Source organism: Capra hircus, chromosome 18, assembly GCF_001704415.2.
Source record: "Capra hircus breed San Clemente chromosome 18, ASM170441v1, whole genome shotgun sequence".
NCBI lineage: Eukaryota > Metazoa > Chordata > Mammalia > Artiodactyla > Bovidae > Capra > Capra hircus.
In genome coordinates, this window is record NC_030825.1 from 12182463 (window position 1) to 12207335 (window position 24873).

The 24873-nt window shown below is 48.9% G+C and overlaps 1 protein-coding gene across 1 annotated transcript in view; it reads right to left on the reverse strand.

Annotated features, from left to right (window-relative positions):
• The window catches only part of COTL1 (coactosin like F-actin binding protein 1), a 44264-nt gene that overhangs the window by 15179 nt on the left and 4212 nt on the right, over positions 1–24873 (reverse strand). The window contains exon 3 of the mRNA XM_005691841.3: positions 3594–3751. Within this exon, the coding sequence (XP_005691898.1) occupies positions 3594–3751 (158 nt within the window). The remainder of the gene's footprint in view (positions 1–3593; positions 3752–24873) is intronic.

A 24873-nucleotide genomic window follows, 5' to 3' on the forward strand; every position in this document is an offset into this window, starting at 1 on the left:
AACTGACCTGCCAGCATCAGCATGATTTTAATGACTGTCGGAAGATACCATTACACCAGTAAAATCGACCCTCTGTAACATAAATGGCTGTATTTACAACTGTAGTATAAATGTGAGATCTTGTAACAGCTTCAGGTAAGAAACCTTTTTAAATGAAGAGGTGGGAAATGCAAAAGGTAATGGTCAAAATATCACATTGCACCTGCAGTTCAAGATCAAGCAAGCATCCGCTATGCTCTTCATATACCAGCGTCCTTTTCTTTTAACAACTGGAATCAGTTCAGAGCTGTCAGTCATGAGGCTCCACACCTCCCGGCCCCACAGGACATGCATGTGGCCTCAGCTGGGCCAACTGGATCACTTTAAGGGAATGATTGACACTAAGGGAGGAGGACTCTCTCTTCCCCTGGGATCAAGACCCAGAACAGCCACCAGGCCTGGACCATTTCTCCTGCTGCACAGAAGCCACCTGGGGCCACACAAAGAGGAAAGAGAAAAGAGAAAAGAAGCTACGGCTTCAGCTCCAGATCAAGCCACATCGTAAGCTGGCAACCCCTGCATTTCCTAGTTCAGAGAGCCAAGCAATTCCCATTTTGCTGCAATATGTTAGAGTTTACAAACAAATGAATTATAACCAGTACTCCCGACTGAAGTCTTTCCACCAAAGAATCATATTTCCCCAAACCACTCTCTATCCATTTCACCAAACTGAGAAGAGTTTTAGATGTAACAGGAACTCTGCAGACTGCTACTAGGGACAGAGTTTCCTTGGGGGTGATTTTAAAAGCTCTGGAATTTTTGGACAATGGCAGTGACCGCCCAACACTAAATGTATGTCACACCACTGAACGGCACACTAAAAGGGCTAACATCTTATGTTATTCCATTTTACCACAGTCTTAAAAATGGAAAGAAAACAGAGGTTCTGCAAGATTCAAAGACCACCCCCAGTGGACGCGCCCCAGCAAACACCCTCTCCCAGTCTGTGCTGTTCTTCCGGCCACGCCGGGCTGGCTGATGAGAGGGCTAAGCGTGGATGGTGGAGTCCAGCAGGAGACCTCTGATCGTGGACATACATTCTTCTGCATTTTCCATTCTGTTGCCACAAAGGAGACCCTTGAAAGCTGGTTAACCACTGAAGCCTCCAACTGTCCAGGAGAAAAACAGCCCAAGGGGTTGAGTAGGCGGCTGCCCAAAGAAAGGGTGCCAGGGCTGGACAGGGTGCCAGCTGCAGTATTCGCTGGTAATGCTGACTAGGCTAGGAAGTGAATGACATTTATGGAACGTTTACCACATCCCAGGCATGGTGCTAGCCCTTTAGGAAGTAATTTGACAGCCTATACCTTTTTTTTTTTAAATGTGCAATATATAGGTATTTTTTAATTTTTGGCTCGAATGTTTTAAAATTTCATTTTATTTACTTTTGGCCACACCAGCACATGTGGGAACTTAGTTCTCTGGCCAGGAATTGAACCTGTGCCCCCTGCATTGGAAGTGAAGAGTCTTAACCACTGGGCCACCAGGAAAGTCCTAGCCTATTCCTTTTTAAAGGGACTCTCACCCCTGTTAACTCCGGAACACTCCCCCTCCTGAAACGGCGCGCTAAAGAAACGATTCAGTGTAGGGTGGGAAGGAGCTGCACATATTAAAATGTTGGTTGGAACGTATTATTTATAACAATAAAAATGGGAAGCAACTCAAGAGGCCAACACCAAGGGGATTTTTAATCCATCACAATACACTTGTGAAACTGGACGGTCGGCAGCCAGAAAAACGTTCATTACAAAGACTCTACAGACACATAATTTATGTAATTACGTTATGTTAGGAAAAAGAAGCTGATTAGGTGTGATTCATAGGCTGTGACTGTAGCAATGCAGAGGGGAGTGTGCTCACCCACAGGACTGGGAGGAGAGAAGGAAAAATCGGCCGTAATAATGGAATGATAGGAGTTCTCTCCTATTATTACTTTTTTAACAGAAGTTTTATTTGGGGATAGTTGTGGATTTAGAGGAAAGTTGCAAGAGACAGCACCAAGAGTTCCCATGTACCCCATGGCCATTTTGACAACTGTGAACATCTTAAGTTACCGTGGTATGTTTATCACAGCCAGGAAGCCAACACTGGAACATGACTACTAACTAAACCCCAGACTTCATTCCAATTTCACCAGTTTTTCTAGATTTCACCAGTTTGTCCTGGATCTAATCCAGGACACCACACTGCACTCGGCAGATTTTTTGTGTGTGTGCGTTTCTTATTTTTTAGGATGCAATGGCTTTTTGTATATTCTCAGATATGAGCAACCAACACCACAGGTTTTAGAACAGTTTAGAATATTTTCATCCCCTCTAAGGAAGCCCTGTACCAGTTAGCCATCCACCCTCTATCATAGGTTTTGGGAAATCCTTCTGCAAGATGGAGATCCCTTTGGTGGGGAGAAAACCCTCTCCCCTCCACCCCCTTGCCCCAGTCTATCGTTCTGGAATTTGGATTTTTTCCATGATTTTTTGACTTGCTCCTTCAGGCCGTGCTGGGTCTTCACTGCTGCAGGGGCCCTTCTCTAGCTGCGGGGAGCCAGGGCTACTCTCTAGTTGGGGTGAGAGGGCTTCTCTTGTTGAGGAGCGCAGGCTCTGGGACGCACAGGCTTCGGTAGTCGTGGCCCCCCAGCTCTAGAGCCCAGGCGCAACAGTTTCCGTGCACAGGCTTAGTTGCTCCACAACATGTGAGATCTTCCCGGCCCAGGGATTGCATTCACGTCTCCTGCTCTGGCAGGCAGATTCCTTACCACTAAGCCACCAAGGAAGCCCTAGAATTTGGATTTTTTTTTTCTCAGCATGACCCCATGCCCTAGCTTCAAATGACCTGCTCCGGAAATTTCCAATAGTGTCAATTTTTGTTATGTCCAAAATGCAAAAATAAAAAACTTTAAAATGGGAAGCTCTACAGGTAGAGCTGTCTAAAACTCCAGGGACAAAACCAAGGGTACACTATTTTCCCCTCTTCCTCTAGTCTAATACGGACACAGGAGTAAATCAGCTACCACCCGCGCCCAGCTACTCAGTCTAGGGATCTTTGCCATTGCTGATGCACTGATGCAGCCTTTATCATTCTAGGGTCATCAAAGTCATCTGTAAACCCCTGCTGGTGCCCATGTGATTGACATTTATTCATTCACCAAGTGTCATTGCGCTCCTACTATGTGCTAGACACCATTCGGCGGGCACTCGTGAACTCTCCCTTTGCGTCCTCACGGCCACGCCGGAAGCCCTCCGCCACCCACAGGAAGTGGCACCATTTTGGTCGTTCCTCCAGCCTCCTTCTCCATGAGCTGCCTGCCCCACCCGGAAAGGTAGACACCAGCCACCACGTCTCTAGTATTCGATGGTCAGGGTCACAAATGCAGCTACCGTACCCAGAAAGCAATTTGGGGTATCTCTCACCAGTGTCGCTAGTGGTCCAAGGACTTAGCACGCCACGTTCAAAGTCACGGACCAAGGAGCCAAGCCTGCCCCTTGTGTCCCTACTGGATGGTGACGCTTTGCGGAATGTGACCCCACCCCCAGACACTAAGAGAACACAAAGACGGTTACCTGCACCACCTCCTTCACCAGGGTCTTGTCGGTGCCGGTCTTAGCGCGCTGCAGCCCACTGACGTTCTCGCCAATCCATGTGATGAGGGCGAACTTGGACCTCTTGCTCATCGCATCCCCCGTGGTGAAGCGCACGAAGGCAAACAATCGGACGTCATCTGCACCAACAGCAAAAGGAGGGCATGGGGCTCGGTTAGAACACCCAGATCCACACCCTCCAGGCAGGGCTCTGAACACAAGGGCACCCAGAGTGACACAGAAGGAGCCACCTTTCCCTCCTTCGATCCCAACAACAGTGCTGCAGGCGGAGACGCCCACGTCACAGACGGAAGGTGGAGGCGCAGAAGGTCCCCAGGATGCTCCCGAGGCTACACAGCCAGAGGGAGCCCAGGCCTCTCTGGCTGCCACACCCACAACCCTGCCCTCCCCTCTGATAGTCATGCCTCAAATTCTGAATTTGATTCAGGGAGCAAAAGGTTGTCAACTGTTTCATCCCAAATCTTTGAGGCCCTATTTGGAACAGGAAAGCCACACAGTAGAGAGACAGGAACCAAGTTGGGGTCAGAGGGCAGGGAACAAAGGCAGTGGCCCTGCTTCTGGCCTGGGATTCAGCTTGGGGCCCCCTGGGCATTCTTGTGGCCAGACAGGCCAATAAAGAATTCTGAGCATTTTTCCACTAGGTGTGTTATGCTTGTTACATGGGGTGTGTGTGTGTGTGTGTGTGTGCACGCATATGTGTCTCTACCTCAGCACTCCGTCATTTGGGGCTGGGTGGGTCTTCCTGGTGGGGTCGTCTCGTGCATTGGAGGACTGGGCAGCAACCCTGGCCTCTGCCCCCTCCATGCCAGTATCACACCCCTCAGCCCAGGATGACCACCAACAACGTCTCCAGCGGTTACCCAGTGTTCCCTGGGGAACAGACCACCCCCAGACGCAGCCAGGTGAGCACCAATTTCCAGACATACTTTATGTCCCCGTTTAATCAGGACCCCTTTCAGTTTTGCACCAAAATCCAGCCCTTCTAGTTGAGGGCATCACATATCCTTACTCAGATTAATCCCTAAACAGTTCACATGTCAACTGCAGTTATCAATGAAGTCTCGATTCAGCCCCTCCCTGGTGATGGCCGGGATGCAGGTTGCTGCTCAGTTCAGTCGCTCAGTCATGTCCGACTCTTCGCGACCCCATGGACTGCTGCACGCCAGGCTTCCCTGTCCATCACTAACTCGTGTCCATCGAGTCAATGCTGCTGGTTTGGGGTTAATCATCCTGTACCTGGCCCTTGACTCAGGTCATGCTCTCAAACGGCTTTTTCTTGCTGGCTTTAGGATTTCTCAGGGACCCAGTGACTCGTGGAGCTACGTTTCCCAAGCACTGTGTGCATCTGAATCACCTGACATCTCTCTTAAACGCAGATTCCAATTCGGCCAGTCTAGGACGGGACCCTGGGGTCTGCATTCCTAACTAGCTCCGAGGTCATACCGATGCTGTTAGTCAAAGGATCATGCTTTGAGGTTTCACGACTTTACTTTCTTAAAACCAAGGCATCCTGGGCTTCCCTGGTGGTCCAGTGGTTAAGAATCCACCTGCCAATGCAGGGGACACAGGTTTGATCCTGCTCTGGGAAGATTCCACATGCCAAGATGCAACTAAGCCTCTTCACCACAACTAGTGAGCCTGCACTCTGGAGCCCCTGTGCCGCAATTACTGAAGCCCTCGTGGCCTAGAGCCTGTGCTCTCCAACAAGAGAAGCCACCACAGTGAGAAGCCGGAGCACTGCAACTAAAGAGTGGCCCCTGCTCTCAAACTAGAGAAAGCCCTCAAGCAGCAAAACAGACCAGCGCAGCCAATAAATAAGTAAACAAACAAAAACCAAGGCATCTTGATCCTAGAACCATTCCAGGTGCCTCCATGTGGAATCCCACACAAAGTATAAAGTGAAAGTGAAGTCGCTCAGTCGTGTCGGACTCTTTGCGACCGCATGGACTGTAGCCTACCAGCTTCCTTCATCCATGGGATTTTCTAGGCAAAAATACTAGAGTAGGTTGCCATTTCCTTTTCCAGGAGATCTTCCCAACACAGGGACTGAACCCGGGTCTCCTGCATTGTAGTCAGATGCTTTACTGTCTGAGCCACCAAGACCACCAGCCTCTGGGTGTGATGGAGACAGTCCACCCTGGCTGGTTAGTACCTCAAAGCCCAAGTTCATCCTAGACAACAAGCCAGCCAGTATAGCAGGGAACCATCTGACCCAGGGAAGCTAAGACACAACGCTTGTCAGGGCATGGACTCCAGATTCAAACTCTATATCCAGACTTTTCTTAAAGGAAACAGATCATAATCGCCATTCACACTGACAGCACCCTTCAGTGTATGGGTTAGTATTCACCAGGTCTTCATAAGGATGCAGGGAGGTGGGCCACGGGGGGCATCATGGTCACCATCATCTACATCCAAACCACCGTTTGGGAGATGAAGCCAGGAGGTCGTGTGACATGCCCAAGGTAATGCACCAAAGACAAGCCAGCCTGGAGCCAAGGTGTGTCTCAGGTGTGTCTGCCCAGCCCTCCTCCTTTAGGGAACTGCCCCTCCCCACCTGGCCATGGGAGGCTGGTGGGAGCCCATCCCAGGACCTGACCACAGGGGTCAGTGGGTGACAAAGCGGTGAGGAAAGAGAAGAGAGATGGGTCTCAGGGACACTTCATGGGCCAAATTAACACAGCTTAGTGATTGATATATGTCTCACATGTATGCATGTGAAAGCTGGACCACAAGGAAGGCTAAGTGCTGTAGAATTGACACTTTCAAACTGTAGTGCTGGAGAAGACTCTTGAGAGTCCCTTGGACAGCAAGGAGATCAAACCACTCAATCCTAAAGGAAATCAACCTTGAATATTCATTGGAAGGACTGATGCGGAAGCTGAAGCTCCAATACTTTGCCACCTGATGCAAAGAGCTGACTCACTGGAAAAGACCCTGATGCTGGAAAAAACTGAGGGCAAGAGGAGAACAGGGTGACAGACGATGTGATGGTTGGATGGTATCACTGACTTGATGGACATGAGTTTGAGCAAACTCAGGGAGATAGTGAAAGACAGGGAAGCCAGGCGTGCTGCAGTCCATGGGGTCGCAAAGAGTCAGATATGACTTAGCAACCAAACAACAAGTGACCAACTGGTTGTGAGAAATGAGGAAGGAGAAGTCTGGGAACAGGAGACAACATGAGTGCCATCTCTAACTCCCTGAGGAACCTGACTTAATCCCCAAACATCTGAGGCTCAGTTGGCCTCATCTGAAAAATAAGGTGATTTTTTTGGTCCTCCTCATTTTTTCTTTTATGGAAGTAAACGTCACACCACAAAAAATTCACCATTTTAACTATTTTAAAGCATACAAGTCAGTGGCACTTAGGACATACACAATATGGTGCCATCATCACCACAGTCTAATTCCAGAACATCTGCATCGCCCCCCAAAAGAACCCCCTACCCACCAGCCATCACTCCTCACCCTTCCTCCATCCCCCCAGTCCTAAGCAACCACTCAGCTGCTTTCTGTCCCTGGATTTGCCTTCTCTGGACATTTCACAGATGGAAGGGACCCTACACTACGTGGTCTTTGTGTCTGCCTTCTTTCAGCTCAGCATGTCGGCAAAGTTCATCCATGTGGCAGCATGATCGGCACTTCATTCCTTTTTTTTTTTTAATAGCTTGAAGGTTTTATTTATTTATTGGCTTCACTGGGTCTTCATGGCTTTGCAAGGGCTTTCTCCAGTAATGGCAAGCAGGAGCTACTCTTTATTGTGGTGTGCAGGTTTCTCATCACGGTGGGTCGCCTGTTGTGGAGCAGATTCTAGGTGCACAGAATTCAGCAGTTGCAGTGTGCTGACTCCAGGGCTTGCCGGCTTCAGGAGTTGCAGCTCACAGGTTCTAGAGCTCCAGCTCTGCAGCTGTGGTACACGGCATGTCAGTCCGCAGCATGTGGGATCTTCCCAGACCAGGGATTGAACTCCCCTGAATTGACAGGCAGATTCCTATCCACTGCACCACCAGGGAGTTCTGGTACTTCATTCCTTTTATGGCTGAATAATACTCCATTGTATGGATGGACCACATTCTGTTCTATTCATCCATGCACCCAGTGATGGACTTCTGGGACATTTCCAAATAAGGTGATTTTATACCTCTCTTCTACATCAGCCATGAGGATAAAATGGGATGCTGTGAAACCTGTCTGGCCTGACCTGGTAGAACCTTCATCCTGGAGTGGAGCTGTGGGTGAGGTGTGAGCACAGGAAATAGGGCTGGTGGGGCTGAGGAACTGAAACTCACACAGCCACGCACGGCTGGTACAGGAGCCCTTTCGTTCCCCGGTATTTCCCGGCACTGGAGGCTGCGTTTGGGAAGCCAGCACGCTCTTCTGAGTAGTGTTGCTGGAGGACAGGAGAAGCAGTTCCAAAGTGTTTAATTAAATTGCAGCGTTGACTTGAAGGGGAGGCGGACCACACATCTGATGCCTCCTGACTTGCTAATGCCAAGACAACACCAGCAAAAGAACTTGCAGCCTGTTTCCACAGCAACCACTCTATTTCCCTTTACCTCATTGGTCAGTCTGGATGTTTGGGATCCCGTGACCACACTTGGATCCCAGCTGCTCCGTCCCTGGACAAAGCCACTGAGAAAGTTACAAATCGTGTGTCCCAAGTACCAGCCTAGGACCTGTCACAGGACAGACGCCTTACCCCCACCCCCGAGGACACGGCCAGCTGTAAGATCTTCCAGGACTGCAGGCCAATGTCATTTAAATTATCACAGCAGGAGAGACCACTTTCCTGGATGGCTGTTTGGTGCTTATCTGACAATGGTCTGGCCGAGAAGATTGCTGACATTTTTGAAAATCCGAGGGTCACATTTTGCTACAAATGTCCGCTGCTCAGGATGTGGCATGACACTGAAAAGTCAGCGGAAAGTCTGACGTGAAAAACCTGTTGGTCTGGGAGACCTCTGCACAGCTGCCCACACAGACCTCCAGTCCCCACGCCTCCTGAAGGAGGTTCTCAGCCCATCTGACCTCCAGCTAGTCAACGCAGGAGGAAGTTCTCATTCAGTCACTAACTTCCCTCCTCTGAACAAACTGGGCAGATCAAACACGGATGTGCGCATGGGTGTATCACCTGGAAGGGAGAGCTTGACCTCATCACATACATGTATATGAAGCGTGTCTGTGTGTGCCCATCTGTGTGTGTGTGCATGCTCATGCATGAGTGTGAATGTATGTGATGGCGCCTACACACTAGGCCAGCAAACTTGGCTAGAATATTGGTCCTCAGGTTACTGCCACTCCCGGAGTGGCACTGGGGGGATTCAGTGGCACATCTTTCCAGTCTGGGGTTGAAGGGGTAGAGGAGTCGAGGTGCAGCTCTGGATAACCCCAATGGGGGGACCCAGGCCCTGAATTCACATCAGAGGACACACCCTGAGCCCCCTCTGAAAGAGGTCCCGGAACAGCTGTCTACACCTGCTTGCCCCCTGAACCATTCAGTTTCAACATTCTGGTCTACAGCATCGGGTTGAGTCCAAGTTTTGGAATCCACTGGAAACTCATCCCCATTCCGTCCCAGCTCCGTGATAAGACCAGATTCCTGAGTGCCTCTAAGCCTCAATTTCCTCATTTGCAAAATGGGTCACATATATCTCATAAGGCATATTGAGGGTTAAATGAAAAAGAAAGAGCGTGAAAGGCTTGGCTGATGGGGCTGGTGACTCTATTTCTCTCCCCACCTGTCTGGTGAAATGAGGTCCACAGTGGCCTCCACTGCCAAACCCTAGGGGATAGCCTCCTTGCCTTCCAGCCTCTGAGCTGGCTTTCTGCCTCCACCAATTAACGTTCATTCTGCTGGGTCTCAAAGTAGGGGCCCTCCTAGGCACATGGTCATGGAACCGCTCGTCTCATGAAGATTTCTTGAGGGCCTACTGTATGCCAAGCACAGTGCCAAGCATTAGGGGGCACAGATAAGACCAACGAGGGTCGTGAAGATAACAGAAGCTGTTCACTGAGCGCTTGCTGTGTGGCAGGTGCCATCCTAAGCATTTATGTGTGACTGCACATTTTCTCATCCCAGCCTCTCCATCTGGTCAGCACTGCCCACAATCCTACTTCACAGATAGAGAAACTGAGGCTCAGAGAGGTGAAGTGGCAAGAAACCAGACATCTCTTTTCCCTGGTTCCATCTAGAGCAGCAGCTCTCAAAGTGTGTTCCTCGGACCAGCAGCAACATCATTTCCCAGGAACTCGTTAGACTTGAATTCTGAAACTCTAGGAATGGGGCCATTTTTAAACAGAAGTGAGTTTCAAAGAGACCCTGGGGGAGATTCTTATGCCTCCATAGCCTGAGAACCACTGACCTAGAGGATGAGGTGAGGAGACTAGAAGATGGGGTTTTCAACTCGGAGGACCTGCTCTCCCCTGGCTGGGAAAGAGGGTGAGACAAGGGTCTTGTGGGCGGAAAAGCTGAAATGCCCAGGGTTCAGCCCCACCGCCATCCTCCCCACCCACACCCTTTCATTTTAAGGAAGTGATCATACAAAGGAGCTTCCTGTATGGTCTGTCTTCTCAATGTTGTAATTTATAGAATTCGAGGCATGGTTCCTTGAGCATCTCACCATCAAAGACCACCGGGACTGTCCCCCGGAGACTCTCCCTCCCCTCGAACCCCACAGCCCGAGACAAAGAAGAGTGGTCTCTAGAAAAAGGGCTGCTGAATCACGGCACTAGTAACAGAGATTTTCAGTGACCTCTGCGTGTCTACTGACATAAGCCATCACTAACAAGGATTCCCAAATGCATCACAAAACCACATAGAGCCCCATCTCAGGGGAGCCATCAACCAATGACAAAACAAGGTTGGGACCCCCATCCCTGAGGACTGTCAATGCCCTCTGGGCAATGCCTCTGGGCCCTCACTGTGGTGGCCTCAATTCAGGGCTGTGGACACTTTCCCCTTCCCGCCCAGGAAGAGTCTTGTCCATGAAGAGATGGTCCTTATAGGGTGTTAACAGAAGTCCCCTCTCAAAAGAACTTGACCCTTTCATTGGTCTACGTAGCCTCATCACAGGTCAAGGATGGGTTATCAGTGTGAAACATCTCCTGCACCAGCCAATCCCACAGCCCTAAGGACCCCCAGGACCTAGAGACCCCACATAGGGCTCACTTGGCTCAAAGTCCTGTTCCTCTTTTCAGGGCTTCTCGTCGTCACATATTAAGTACATTGATCTGCAGCATAAAGTCACTGCATGTAAAGTTCTGGGGACGCTGCCTGGCAGAACTGTGCTCAGAAACGCCAGCAGTGGTCACTAGGTGCTCCCTCCTCTGCAGCCCCTTCCTCCCCCTCCCTCCTCTGTCTCCCTCCTCGATCCTGCAAGGGGATATGAAGGACATAGGATGATACAAAGAGAGAGACGTAACCACAGAGGGCATGGGAAGAGTGAAGAAAAAAGGGAGGTCAGGTGTCTCTGGAATCACCAAGGCCTCAGGGGTGAGCTGCTCTAAAAATCATCCCCAAATCTATGAATGACACACAATCCCCACCAAGCTCTCGAGGACTCTCTGCCCTCCTCCACACCTCCCAGCCACACTGGAAACCTCCTAAGGTTCGGAATCACTGAGGGGCAGAGTCTGCCTCGTCACACTCAATATTCTCGCCATGGAGACCCTGACATAGGATCCACATGGGTCCAGAGCCCTCATCTTCCTCCCCAAAAGACCTGTCTTCCCCTCTGCCTCTTCCCACAGCTGGCACTGGCCAGAGGACAAAACCTAAAGGAGACTGAGATGCTGCCACGAGCCAAGCAGTGTGACGCTCTCACCCTTCTGCAAATGTTTTGAGCCATTTTTCCTCATTACACACAAAGCACATATGAGGTGTAGAATAACTAGAAATACAAACAAGCAAAAAACAAAACTGCCTCACCACCAAAATAGCCTAGTAAACTCCCTATGGAACCTAAGCAAAAGGCTGGGGGCACGTCCTTTGATATTTTTAGCTGCTTCCATACCTGTCCAATTCATGTCACATCTCCAGTGCCAAGCACACAGCAGGCACCCAACAAAACATCTACCGGTCACCAAAAAGAAAAAAGAGACAGAGAAGTAACCATCTCATAATTTCCAGCCAACACTGAAGTTCAGAGCAAGACAAAAGAAAGGGGGAAGGAGACAGCAGGAAATTGCCCCAGAGTCGGGCTGAAGCTGCCCTTACCTTATATAGACTCCCTAAGAAGTTATGCAAACAAGGTTCAGTAAGGAAGAAAACAACCCACACACCAAAAAAGCTGAGCTGTCAGCTTCCACCGAGCAAGCTCCCCAGAGTGGGCATGAAAGGAAACAGGAAAGAATTCAAACATCCTGCTGCCTGGGGCGGAGGGACAGCTGGACAGAAGCCACAGCTGCATCATTTCCAGTGGGCTGCTGACAGGGGAGCCCAGGCGGCCACAGACGAGGACCTGGAAGCGGGGGAAACGGCCCCTCTCTGACACAGAGGACAAGGGCTCCATGGATGTGTACACAGTCCTTGCATATGGGCTCTCACAGCCCATGCACACTGACTCTTTGTCCCACCCTTCCTCAAAGCAGGAGATATCTCAAATGACTCCTTTCCCACTGGATTTTTGTGAAATGAATGGCCCCGCTTTCCTAGTCTGACACAGAACACAAGAAAACGCAGTACAGGATAGCCAGAGGAAAAGAAAGATGATTACTTCAGTAGAACCCTCAGGGAAGGACCCGATCTAGAGACTGAACCGATCAGGACAGCTAAAGGTTTTCCCCCAGTGACAAAGCACCAGAACTTTTTTTTTTTTAGTGATTACTTTTACTTCCTTAAATGGAAGTCGGTGTGCTACACCCAACTGCATCTCCTGACTTAGAGAACCAGTGGTTGCAACCAGTTTCTGAAGGCTATGAGTACACGATGGCCTCGTTGACAAGGAGACACTCTGGAGACACTGAAGGATTCAGTGCCTGATTGCCTGAGCACTAAGTGCCCTGGGGTACATGCTCTGCGTTCTCTTATAGTTTTTCTGTTTCTTCCGTTGCTGTAGTCGTTTGACAAACACTTGTTGACACTGTGTGGTTCAGAGACTGCTGAATAAGATACAATCCGAACCCTTCAAGAATACACAATCTAGCAGGGTAAAAAAAGAAAAACTAAGCATGTGAATACAGTGAAGTTAGCACCATGACCACAAGGCATCACAGGGCAGAGGAGAACATCAAAGAAATAAAGAAATTAACTCTGCCTGGGGGGCAGTGATCAGGGCAGGCTTCACAGAGGCCGTGATGTTTGATCTCAGTCTTAAAGGACGACCTAGAATTCATCAAGCTAACAGGATAAAGAGGAAGAAGTGGTCTATGTTAACAACTGAAGGGCTAAATTCTAACAGAACTCCAAAGACAAGAGCACCAGCTTCAGTGGGCAAGTTCAAAACGCCTTCCTCTACCAGCCACTCTCTTTGTGACTTGCCACAGGCTAGAGGGGCATATAATTGGCTTATTATTACTGGGTGTAAAACAAGTGTTGAATGGCTCAGAATGACATCCCTTAGAGCTCCTGAAGTCTGCTCATCCCTACACAAGGAGGACAAGCATTTTGTCCCATAGGAGGACATCTCCAGGACCCAGAATGGTACCTGACACACTGTCCACACTCAATAAACATTTCTTGAGTAAATGAGGAGCCTCTGCCCATCTATCTTAGGAGCTTAGAAGCATTTCAGTCCCCAGTCCTCAGCTGAGTCACTTCAGTGGGAGATTCTGTCCTGTAAGAATAAAACCAATCCCCTCCCTGGATTTTAAAGGTGTGCCTTCTAATGAAGAGACCAGCAGAAATAATCAGATGAGAATCAGGTAGCAATTGACTGATCTGGACAAAGGTGCCCTGTAAATAACACTGCATGGGAAGGGCAGCCCAACACCACAGTGTTGCTAGGATTAGCAATGCCTGCATCACGTGGGGCTTCTTCTCTCCCTTCCCTGCTCGCATCACCAAGCACGGTGCCCCACAAGAGCAAAGCAGACACCAGCCCTCAGCAGCTCAGAGAGCCAGGAGGCCAGGGTTCAAGCCCTGGCTCTGCCTCTCTCTGCTGAGTGACCAGGGACCATGGCATCCCCTCTCTGATCCTCCATGTTCTAAGCTGGGGGTGGGAGGGGTAGCTTCTCAGTCCCTGTCTCAGAGCCCCCTGCGTGGTGGGGACAAACACACAAGTGGGTTTTGCCCCCCTGTGGCTGTTGACACTTGCAGCCCTCAAGTTCACCCACACATTTACAGCTGACTCATCCCACTCTTTTATTGATTCACATAGCTACTAACCCACAAGAATATCCAAGACAGACTTTCCCATTTTAAGGACCCACTTCTGAGGAAAGGTTGCCAGCAAAGTAATACCCCCCTGGACACCAGCTCGGTGCCAGGCACTGGACTAGAAGATGAAAACCCAGCCGTGGGGACTGGTGCCGGGTCTCGTCATCAATCCTCATCTGAATTGTGGAAAGGAAAGCTCAGAACTGAACCTGGCACAGAGCCAGAGGCACTAAAAATGGTACAGGGTGACGATAAGGATGTGGACGGCAATGGCGGAGCGCACAGAGGAGGCGGGAAACGAGAGCGCGCGAGAGCAAGTTCACACGCGAGAGCGAGTTCACGCACGAGCACGTGGCGGGGCTGAGCGCATCTGGAGCACAGGGACCTGCACAGCCGCCCTGGGGGAAGGCAAGTCTGACATGAAGAGGAAAATGGCAGAACCAGAGATGCCAACCTGGTAATGAACCACAGGAAAGCCAAAGGCGAAATTCCACAAGGTCGTGGACCAAAGTTGTGGGAATAAAATGCAGGCTGTTCAGGCAAAATCAGAGCTGTGGCCATGGCCCTGAGCCCCACCTCTGACCCCATTCCCTGCACACTGCGAGGCCATCACCCTGCTGGATTTCTACCCTCCTCCCACCCCTTTTCTTCTTACTTTTTAAAACTGAGAGGTTTACAAACCATAAAATTCACCCCTTTTAAGTGTAAAATTCACTGGTTTTTAGTATATCCATGAGGTTGTGCAACCATCACCATTGTCTATTTTAGAACATTTTCATCACCCCAAAAGGAGACCTGGTGCCCATGAATAGTCACACTTTGTCCCTCATCCTCACTACTGGCAACCACTAAACCTGCTTTATATCTCCATGGACTTGCTTGCTCTGGAAACTTGAAATAAATGGAATCCCAGGACATGCGACCTTTCACATCTGATTTCTCAGCATTATGTTTCACTCAGCAATATGTTTTCAAGGTTCACCCATGTTGTCTTGGAGAAGGCAATGGCACCCCACTCCAGTACTCTTGCCTGGAAAATCCCATGGATGCAGGAGCCTGGTAGGCTGCAGTCCGTGGGGTCGTGGAGTCTGACACGACTGAGCGACTTCACTTCCACTTTTCATTTTCATGCACTGGAGAAGGAAATGGCAACCCACTCCAGTGTTCTTGCCTGGAGAATCCCAGGGACGGCAGAGCCTGGTGGGCTGCCGTCTCTGGGGTCGCACAGAGTCTGACACCACTGAAGCGACTTAGCAGCAGCAGCAGCATGTTGTCTCATGAATCAGTACTCCATTCCTTTTTGTGGGTGATTAATATTCCATTAACAGATGGACCACACTTTGTGTATCCCTTCATCAGTTGATGAACATTGCGTGGTTTCCTCTTTGGGGCAACTGTGAATCATGCTGCTGTGAACGTTCATGCACAAGTTTTGGTGTGTTTTCATCTCTCTCGGGTAGATACTAAGGCGTGAAAGAGCTAGGCTTAGCCTTTCAGGAACTGCCAAACTGTTTCCCACGGTGCCTGCACCAGCTCTCTTTCCCCTCAGCGATGCACGAAGGTTCTGACTCGCGACACCTTACAACACCTGTTATCACAGCCCCCTAGTGTGTGTGAAGTCACATCTCACTGTGGTTTGATTTCCATTCCCCTAACGACTACTGATGCTGAGCATCTCTGCATGTGTTTACTGGCCATGTGTATGTCTCCTTTGGAGAAATGTCCATTCAGATCCCTTGCCCACTTTCCACTTGCGTTACCGGTCTTGTTGAGTTGTATCAGTTCTTTACATATCCTGGAAGCTGGACCATTACAGGATGCGTGGTCTGAGGCCCTCCCCTTTTGCTGAGGTCACTCCTCACCCAGGTACCTGCATGCCCAGTTCCTTTTCATTCAGGTCTTGCTTTCATGTCCCCTCCATTTCAGGCCTCCCCTGACCACCCTGGCTAATAGCGGCCTCCCCACAATGTGTCTCTGGCCCATTGCTTCATTTCATTTTCTTAGCACTCATCTCATTCTGAAATGATCACACTTGCTAGATTGTCTATTAGCTTCCCCTGCATTTTCTGTGAATGTAAGCTCTGTGATCTGGATCGCTCAACTTCACTAGTGTCCAGAGTCTCTGGCACATAGTAGGTCCTCAATGTACATTTGTTGGATAATGAGTGTAACAAAGTGCCAAAGAAGAAAAGTTACTTTCCCCAAATCAAACACATAGCAGTTAGATTTTGCCAAATCAAGAACAGAGCAAGTGATGTAAATCAACTATGTTTCAATATATTTTTATATATATTCAATATATATATTCACTATATATAATTTTTTAATGTGCTTCCCTGATTGTCCAGATAAGAATAGATAAGAATTCACCTGCCAATGCAGTGGGCATGGGTTCAATCTTTGGCTCGGGAAGATCCCACATACCACAGAGCAGCTAAGCCAGTGTGCCACGGCGACAGAGCCCACATGCTGTACCTACTGGAGCCCACACACCTGGAGCCCATGCTTCACAACAAGAGAAGCCATCACAATGAAAAGCCTTCGCACCCCAGCTACAGTGGCCCGTCCTCACCACAACTAGAGAAAGCCTGCATGTAGCTGCAGCAACCAAGACCCAGCACAGCCAAAAGTCAATAAATAAACAAAATTTAAAAAACAGTGCAAGTGGCATTCCAGTTCAGGGCTACAAGAGCTCACCAGAGTGAACACAGGCCCTCCTTGATTAGGCAGGGGGCTCACAAGGGCTGCACAAAGTCTGACTCTTTTCCCTCCTCCCCAGAAGCCCCAGCATGTGACCCAGAGGGGCCCCTGGCCAGCAGCTTCCTTTATTTTCAAATCCTAAACAATACACTCCATTCTAGAGTCAGGGTAGAATTATAGCCCAAAAAAGGGAAGAAAACTACTTCCAGGTCAGATCAGATGACCTCCAAGGGCCATCCTTTCAGTCAAAAGCAGCAGAGTCAGAAATCTTTCCTAGGAAAAATGGAGGCGTTTGATTAAGCAGTGTTGCTCCCCAGAGACCATCACAGGTTTTCCACTTGAACAAAGGCAGAAAAATTACCTCTGAGCTGTGTATTGTTAGAAATGTGCCTCCAGCCAGAGGCACAGGCCTCCGGTCTGCCCCTTGGCTTTCAGAAAAAGAGCTTGTGGAAAACTGTTCAGAGAATAGTTCCTAAGAGTTCTTATTAGAAGGAGAAAAATAATATTTTTTCTGTTCTTTTTACTGTATCTATATCAGAGAATGAATGTTAACTAAGCCTATTGAGGTCATCATTTCATGATACATGGAAACCAAACCATCATGCTGTACCCCTTAAGCTCATACAGTGGTACACGCCAATTATTTCTCAACAAAACTGGGGGAGGAAGGAGAAGGGGAAAAAAGAAAAAAGCTCGCCCATGGTCTTCCCTCCTTGTTTCAAAAGAATTTCAGCTCCACGTGTTGGGAAGCAGCAGGGTGTCAGGAGTGGTGGCCAGAAGGGCAGACACTGGGTAAGGAACACGGTTCCACCCCCACGCAACCCAGGGTCGGTGCTTTCTCAGCTCTGAGCCTCAGTTTTCCTGTCTGTGAAATGGGAATGACAATAGGACCCTGGTACCACATGGGCCATGGTGTCACGAAATAAAGTGAGGATTAAATGACTCTGGCTGGCAAGACAGTGGCCCCCAAAGATGTCCATACTCTAATTTCCAGAACATGTGACTCTGTGACTGGACATGGCAAAGAGGACTTTATAGGTGTGATTAAATTGAGGGTCTCAGCATGGGGAGATTGTCCTGGATGACTAGAGTAGGCCCAATGTCATCACAAGGGTCCTCAAATATGAAAGTGAGGAAAGCAGAAGAATCAAAGAGATGACTTCATAAGAAGGACTCATCCAGATACTGCTGGCCTTGAAGATGGAGGAAGGGGCCACAAGCCAAGGGATGCAGAACCTGTAGAAGCCAAAAAAGGCAAAGAAACAGATTCTCCTTTCAAACCTCTGGAAAGAATACAGTCCTGCCCACACCTTTATGCTAGTTCAGTGAGGTTGATTTTGGACTTCTGCCCTCCAGAATCTAAGACGAGAAATTATGTTGTTTTAAACCACTGAGTCTGTGGTCATTTGTTACAGCAGCCGCGGGAAACTGATACAATGACCTCAGCACAATTTCTGACACAACAAAAGCCCAGTGTTAGTCATTATTTTTAAGGATTATGATAATTTGTGATTGGCAAGGACAGTTACAGAAACGCACAAATGATTATAAAAAAAAAAAAAAAGAATAAGTGCATGAAGAAAAATGAGACAGGTGACCGGAAATTAAGCCCAGAACTAAAACAGGATGTCAGGCAAGTTAATTTCAAATGCACTGATGAAACAAAACAGAAAATGCTAAGGTTAACAGCCCTGCCTTACACACAAGCCTCTGGGGACTTGGCCCTGCTGAGGCCATGAGCAGAATCTGAAAAGCCAAGGCATCAAATTCAGTTGGAGAGGAAAACACCTAGGGGCTCCAGGGCAGGAATGTGGGCCAGAGGCCAGAGGGGAACAAAGGTTTCAGAGCCTCAGCACCTAAAGACTCTCCATACAGGCCACTGGGCTGTTACACTGGCAGAGGGCACGGTGGACTGTCCAGGGGTGAGCTCAGCTCTCAAACATCTCAGGGGACCGTGTTCACTCATCTATTCAACACACACTTGGGGAGATCAGGTGTTGTTCCAGGTGCTGACAGCAGAGCAGAGAACCAGGCCAACCAGGTTTCTACCCCCAGGAGCTCAGATTCTATCTAGCAGCAGAGTCAAACACCAGATACCAGAAAGCTCCTGTTTTGGATATAGCTTGGGGAGTCGCTAAGGGCTTGCTACCCATGACTTGGGTCCTCACAAGAGAGTGACACAACCACTGGGGGAAAAGAGATTAGGACTAGGTAACCGTGAGGGGTGAGGATGCTTCACTGAGGTTACCACCACCAGAGAGACAAAAGTCCTCCTTTCCACGATCTCACCACTGAATTGAAGAAACAGATGCACACATAATCACCGCAGAATGGGATGAACATCACAAAGGCAAGGAGGCCATCTGAGTGGAGGGGATATTTACACTGGGCCTTGAAGGATGTATAGAAGTCCTCCAGGAAAGCAAGACGGATGAGGACAGGCCAAAAGAAGGACAACTGTGCACAAGTTCCAAGGAAGGGGGAGGGCAGGGCGGTGCAGCCTCAGACACAGACCTAGATTCAAAGTCCAGTTTCTCTACCTACTGAACCATCACAAGCAAGTAACTTTTTATTATTTTATTATTGAATGAAAGATTCTTTAAGTTCTGTAGTGCTTTACAATCTTCAAAAGTTTCCCACATGATGTCATAAAATCCCATAATAATCATTTTTCTCCCACTACCCCTATCTTCCCCAGTGATTGGATTTGATCTCTGGGTTGGGAAGATTCCCTGGAGGAGGAAATAGCAACCCACTCCAGTATTCTTGCTTGGAGAATCCCATGGACAGAGGAGCCTGGCGGGCCACAGTCCATGGGGTTGCAAAGAGTTGGACATGACTGAGCGACTTAGGACACACCCCTCACTTGCCCCTCCTCCCTCCCCTCTCCCCACTGGCAACCACTAGTTTGTTCTCGGTCATATGTGAGTCTAACAAGTGACTTTGGGCTCTCTGAGGAAACAATTAGATTTCTTATCAGTAAAATGGAGATGACTCCTACTCTGGTGTCATTGTTCTTATTACATACACACACGGGTAAGAAAAATTAGATGAGCTAATACATGCAAAGCGCCTAACTAGTGCAGGGCAGTTGGCATCCATGGGGTCAGAATCATGTGTTGGGATGTGCATGAGAGGGGTGAGCTGCTGAGCATCCCATCCTAACAGGCATTCTGGGTCATTTCTAAGCATTTGGACTTTGTGGGCAAAAGCGACAAAAGGTTAAGGGGAGAGAAAAGCTCTCCCCACCTCCCCACCCTTACCTGGACTGCAAGCTCACCAGGTTCAGAAGGAGTCAACTCAGTCCTGGGCAAAGTGCTGGCACTCAAGAAATGCTCCGGAGAAGGAAAAGCGAGGGTCGTGGGTGGCGCCTGGGAAACACCCACACTTCTGGGGCACGAAAGGGAAGCAGAACCAGCAGACAGAAGTGAGAGCAGGAGATGAGAAACAGGAAAAGAGAAGTAGGTGAGCTTTGCACTACAGAAGCAGACGGAAGGGAAAACCACGTTTTTAGTAACTAGCCGTCATTGCCGAAGGCTAGAAGGAGAGAAAGTGAACAATACAAAGAAACGTCCACTCCATGTGGCCACCAGGAGGTGACAGAAGACCTGGGCACGGGGTGCCAGGCTCCAGATGTGGGGTGGTGGGATGCCAGGATGTAACGAGGTGAAAAAACGGTGGGAGATGAGGAGATGGATGTAACATCTACATGATTCACCAGCAATAATTTCTAAAAGTTTGCATTAACGTCTAAAGACTTTCAAGGAGGGAAAACTCAATTCATTTCAACTAACTGAACACTTTTGCTGAAGCAGAGACACCCTACTTAGCAGGGAAAGGGATATCTAGCAACCTTCTCCACGGAGGTATGGCCACAAACTCCACAGCACATGGAAATATCACCCAGAAGAGCTGTTACAAAGCCTACGCATCTTATGACACAAAGAAGCCACACAACGCGGCTCAGGATCCCCCAACAACACATGCATGAGCCAAGAAGGCAGCGGGAGACTGAATTTTGCAGAAAACTGTGAAAATAGTGTTTCCAGAGCACTTCAGGTACCACTGAAGAATCACCACCCAGCATTGTTTCTGGAGCAACAGAAATGATGTGTCAATCAATCCCCGTTTGTTGATTGCATGACAGACAGACAGTTTAGCACTTTACAAGGTCCAAAGCCCTGCCACAGCTCTACAGCTTCTTCTGACCTCATATTCCCTTTGACTCACTAGATAATTTCTCTCCTTCCTTTCTCACTCAAATTTAGAAATTTGAGTAAAGCTAGAGGGGAAAAAGATGCATATGTGCAGCTTGGGGGAAAAAAGTCCAGTGCAGAAGAGCAAAATAGAGAGACCGCCATACGTATGTGTGCTGCACAGCGGCACACGCAGAGGCCGAACTTGTCTCTTTCCCAACCTGTCCCTCTTGCAATAATGGCGAAGAGTCTCTCTTTGACTGAACTCTAACCACGCTCTTCTGAGCTCTTTTTCACCTGGGTCTCAACTTCTGGACTTCTGTGTTCGTCTCGGCCTTCACTGATTTTGGCAAGGATCCCACCAAGTCAACTGAGCCAGAATTCCCTGTCCGCCATATCTGATCACCCCTCAATATCTAATCAGACTCCTTGTTCTCACTCTTCCCCGGTGATGTCTGATCCCTGGCATGCCTTCAGCAAGAATCCTGTTAAGTCAGTTTAGCCAGCTCTCCCTTCACCCCAGACCCTTCCTCTTGGTAACTTTCCAGCCATTGATCCCTACCTGGCTCCTTGACTCCAAATTCCCACTTCTCCTTGTGGTGTTCAGAGTTGAATTTGAACTCTCTCCCTTGTGGTGGTCCCTACACCTATCACAACAGTCCTCTGAATAAAGTCTGCCTCATTGTTCTTGTTTTGTTTTTTTTTTTTTGCCCACGCTATGGACCATGCTGCTGCTGCTGCTAAGTCGCTTTAGTCGTGTCCGACTCTGTGCGACCCCATAGACGGCAGCCCACCAGGCTCCCCCGTCCCTGGGATTCTCCAGGCAAGAATACTGGAGCGGGTTGCCATTTCCTTCTCCAATGCATGAAAGTGAAAAGTGAAAGTGAAGTCACTCAGTCGTGTCCGACTCTTAGCGACCCCATGGACTGCAGCCTACCAGGCTCCTCCATCCATGGGAGTTTCCAGGCAAGAGTACTGGAGTGGGGTGCCATTGCCTTCTCCTATGCACCATATGGGATCTTAATTCCCCGGCAAGGGATCTAACCCATGCCCTCTGCATTGGAAGGTGGGCGTCTTCACCACTGGACCATCAGGGAAGTCTCTGCCTTACTGTTCTTTAACAAGCGTTAGAATGAATGTTTTTGCCTTTAACAGTAAAGACACCCCCATTTTCCTTAACCTTCCCGCTGCCAAACTCAGTCCCTGAGAAGCAGCTGCAAGGTTCTGTTACTGATAACCACATTAATTGAGCACCCATTGTACAGTAGGCATTGCCTATAAGCTTTACGTGTATCATGTCAATTTATCCTCAGTTTTAGCAATCCTGTACCCTGTGTGCAATCACTAACTGAATCTTACAGATGAAGAAACAGAGAATCTGGGAGACTTGCTCAAGGTCACACAGCACAGCAAGGCTACGAGTCAAAGCAAGACACCCTGGCTCTACCATCGATGCTCGTCACTGACTGGCTCTAAAATCTGTACCAACAGAAAAACTGGATTCATTCCCAGATGCCTAGATTCTTTCTAAAATACAAATGCTTGCAACAGAGTATTTGGGGGTCAGTGTATCAATCAAAGATCTGTGAAACAATGTTACATTTATGCGAGAGATAGATTAGGGGCCACTTTAAGGGCTGGGTGATGACAATAAAACATCAGCACCATGAGAACAGGGGCTTTCTCTGCTTCTAGATTTACCCCAGTGCCTAGACCAGTAACCTACAGAGTAGTCGATCGAAGGAAGGAAGCAGGAAATGAATGAAGGAAGGAACAGATTTCTGAGTGTCAAACTACATTTGAATTATATCTGGTTTTTATTCTCTCCCTTTTGCTTCATCTTGCTTTCTGAATATTCTGCCACAGACCTGTACTACTTGTAAGGTGAAGGAAAAAAACATTTCACAGACACCCTGAGCCATTGACCCAACACATACACATGATCTGTAAGCCCTTCCTACAGAGATCAGAGAGACCATACCGCCAGGCAGTCTGGCAAATGACTCCTTTCTCCTTTCCCAGCTTAGCCCTGGCTCCTCCTCACTCCCCATGGCTCTGTCAGGGCAACCAGAGACCCTCCAGACAGCTCAGTACCCATTCCCCATCATCTCTTCCCTCCCCTCATCTCTCTGGTCACATACTTTACTTCCACATCAGTTAAATTCCACAAATGAAATGACAATCACAGTGACTACCATTTATGGTGAACGGACTGCATCCTTGGCACCATGAGCTTGCTTTCTTAATCCTCCTAATAATCACATTATATATAGCAAAAGGATGAGCAGGTGAATAATTCAGGTCACCTGATTGGCAAGCATTTGAACCCAGACCATCCAAAGCAGCCTAGACCTTTAACCACTGTGCTAACCACCTCTTACCCTGTACTGACCACCTACTGCATGCAGACCTGGGTCAAAGGTTTCAAGCATGCCCACATGGCACCTACTGTGTGCCAGTCTGGGGTTGAGCACCTCTACTAAGTGAACTCAGAGTTGAGTGCTGACTGTCTGCTGAGCTAGGGCATGCACAAGAAACTTCAGAGCAGAAAGGACATTGTCATCCTAAACGCTACTGCTGCTGCTGCTAAGTCGCTTTAGTCGTGTCCAACTCTGTGCGACCCCATAAATGGCAGCCCACCAGGCTCCCCCGTCCCTGGGATTCTCCAGGCATGAACACTGGAGTGAGTTGCCATTTCCTTCTCCAATGCAGGAAAGTGAAAAGTGAAAGTGAAGTTGCTCAGTCGTGTCTGGCTCTTTGCAACCCCATGGACTGCAGCCCACCAGGCTCCTCCATCCATGGGATTTTCCAGGCAAGAGTACTGGAGTGGGGTGCCATCGCCTTCTCCATCCTAAACGCTAGGAGAACAGAAATAATGATATAAAAAGTAATAGTAACAACAACCAATATGACTAGGAGAGTTAAAAAAAGAAAAGTAACAGTAACAACAGCCAACTTTATCACTATGTCTGGGCTCTCCATTTAGACATATAACTTCAGTGAACCTTTGCAGTCAGCATCAGAGGCAGGCACCATCAGAACCCTCATTTTACAGACCAGAAAACTGTGGCACAGACAAAGAAATGCCTGAGGTCACATGGCAAGAGACAGAGTTGGGATGCGAATTTAGAATTTCTCAGATTCCAAAGGTCCTGGCTGTTGAAATACAGAAGGGATTGCACTAGGTGGGTTTGCTGGCTCAGTCTCAGATGGACAGATACAGGGGAGAGGAATTCCACCCAGAGGGAATCACTGGCCTGCAGGCTGAGAGTGTTACACAGGGTCAGGCTGCAGGTGCACAAAGGAGGCTGTGGGAGCTACTGCACAGGGGATGCAGCTGGGGACAGACAGACTGGAAGGCCAAGTAGATAGCCTGTACTTAGTGGGCAGATGGGAGCTATAGATGGTTAATGAGCAGAGAAGGAACTTGAGGAGACCCACGATTTAGGAAAAGTTACTTTGTAGGCTTACCACTGGTGGCTCAGTGGTAAGAGTCTACCCGCCAATTCAAAAGACACAGGTTCAATCCCTGGGTTGGGAAGATCCCCTGCAGAAGGAAAAGGCAACCCACTCCAGTACCCTTGCCTGGAAAATCCCATGGACAGAGGAGCCTGGTAGGCTACAGTCCATGGGGTTGCAAACAGTCAGATGCGACTGAGCAATTTCACTTTCACTCCCATTTTGGGGGATGGAGGGGGACAGAATGAATTTAAGACAAGAAAGACCATGGGCTGAGAGACTGCTGCGATAAAGGGCGGCCATGGGCCTCTTTTGGGTCTGCCCCTCTTCTGCAAGCAGCATGCCCTCACCTTCACTCTTCCCTTAGAAACCCACCCTCCCCGACTCTACCTCTGGTTTGGTGGGGCTACCCCTCCCCCACTGTCTCCTGGTTTGGTGGGGTGCCCCTCCCCCACTCCAGGCATGGGCACTGATCCAGGTAGAGTCAGCCAGAATCGCAGGGATTAGTTCCCATGAGCACATGAACCCAGTTAGAGTCTGTCAGTCTGGAGACTTCTGCGGAAATTGG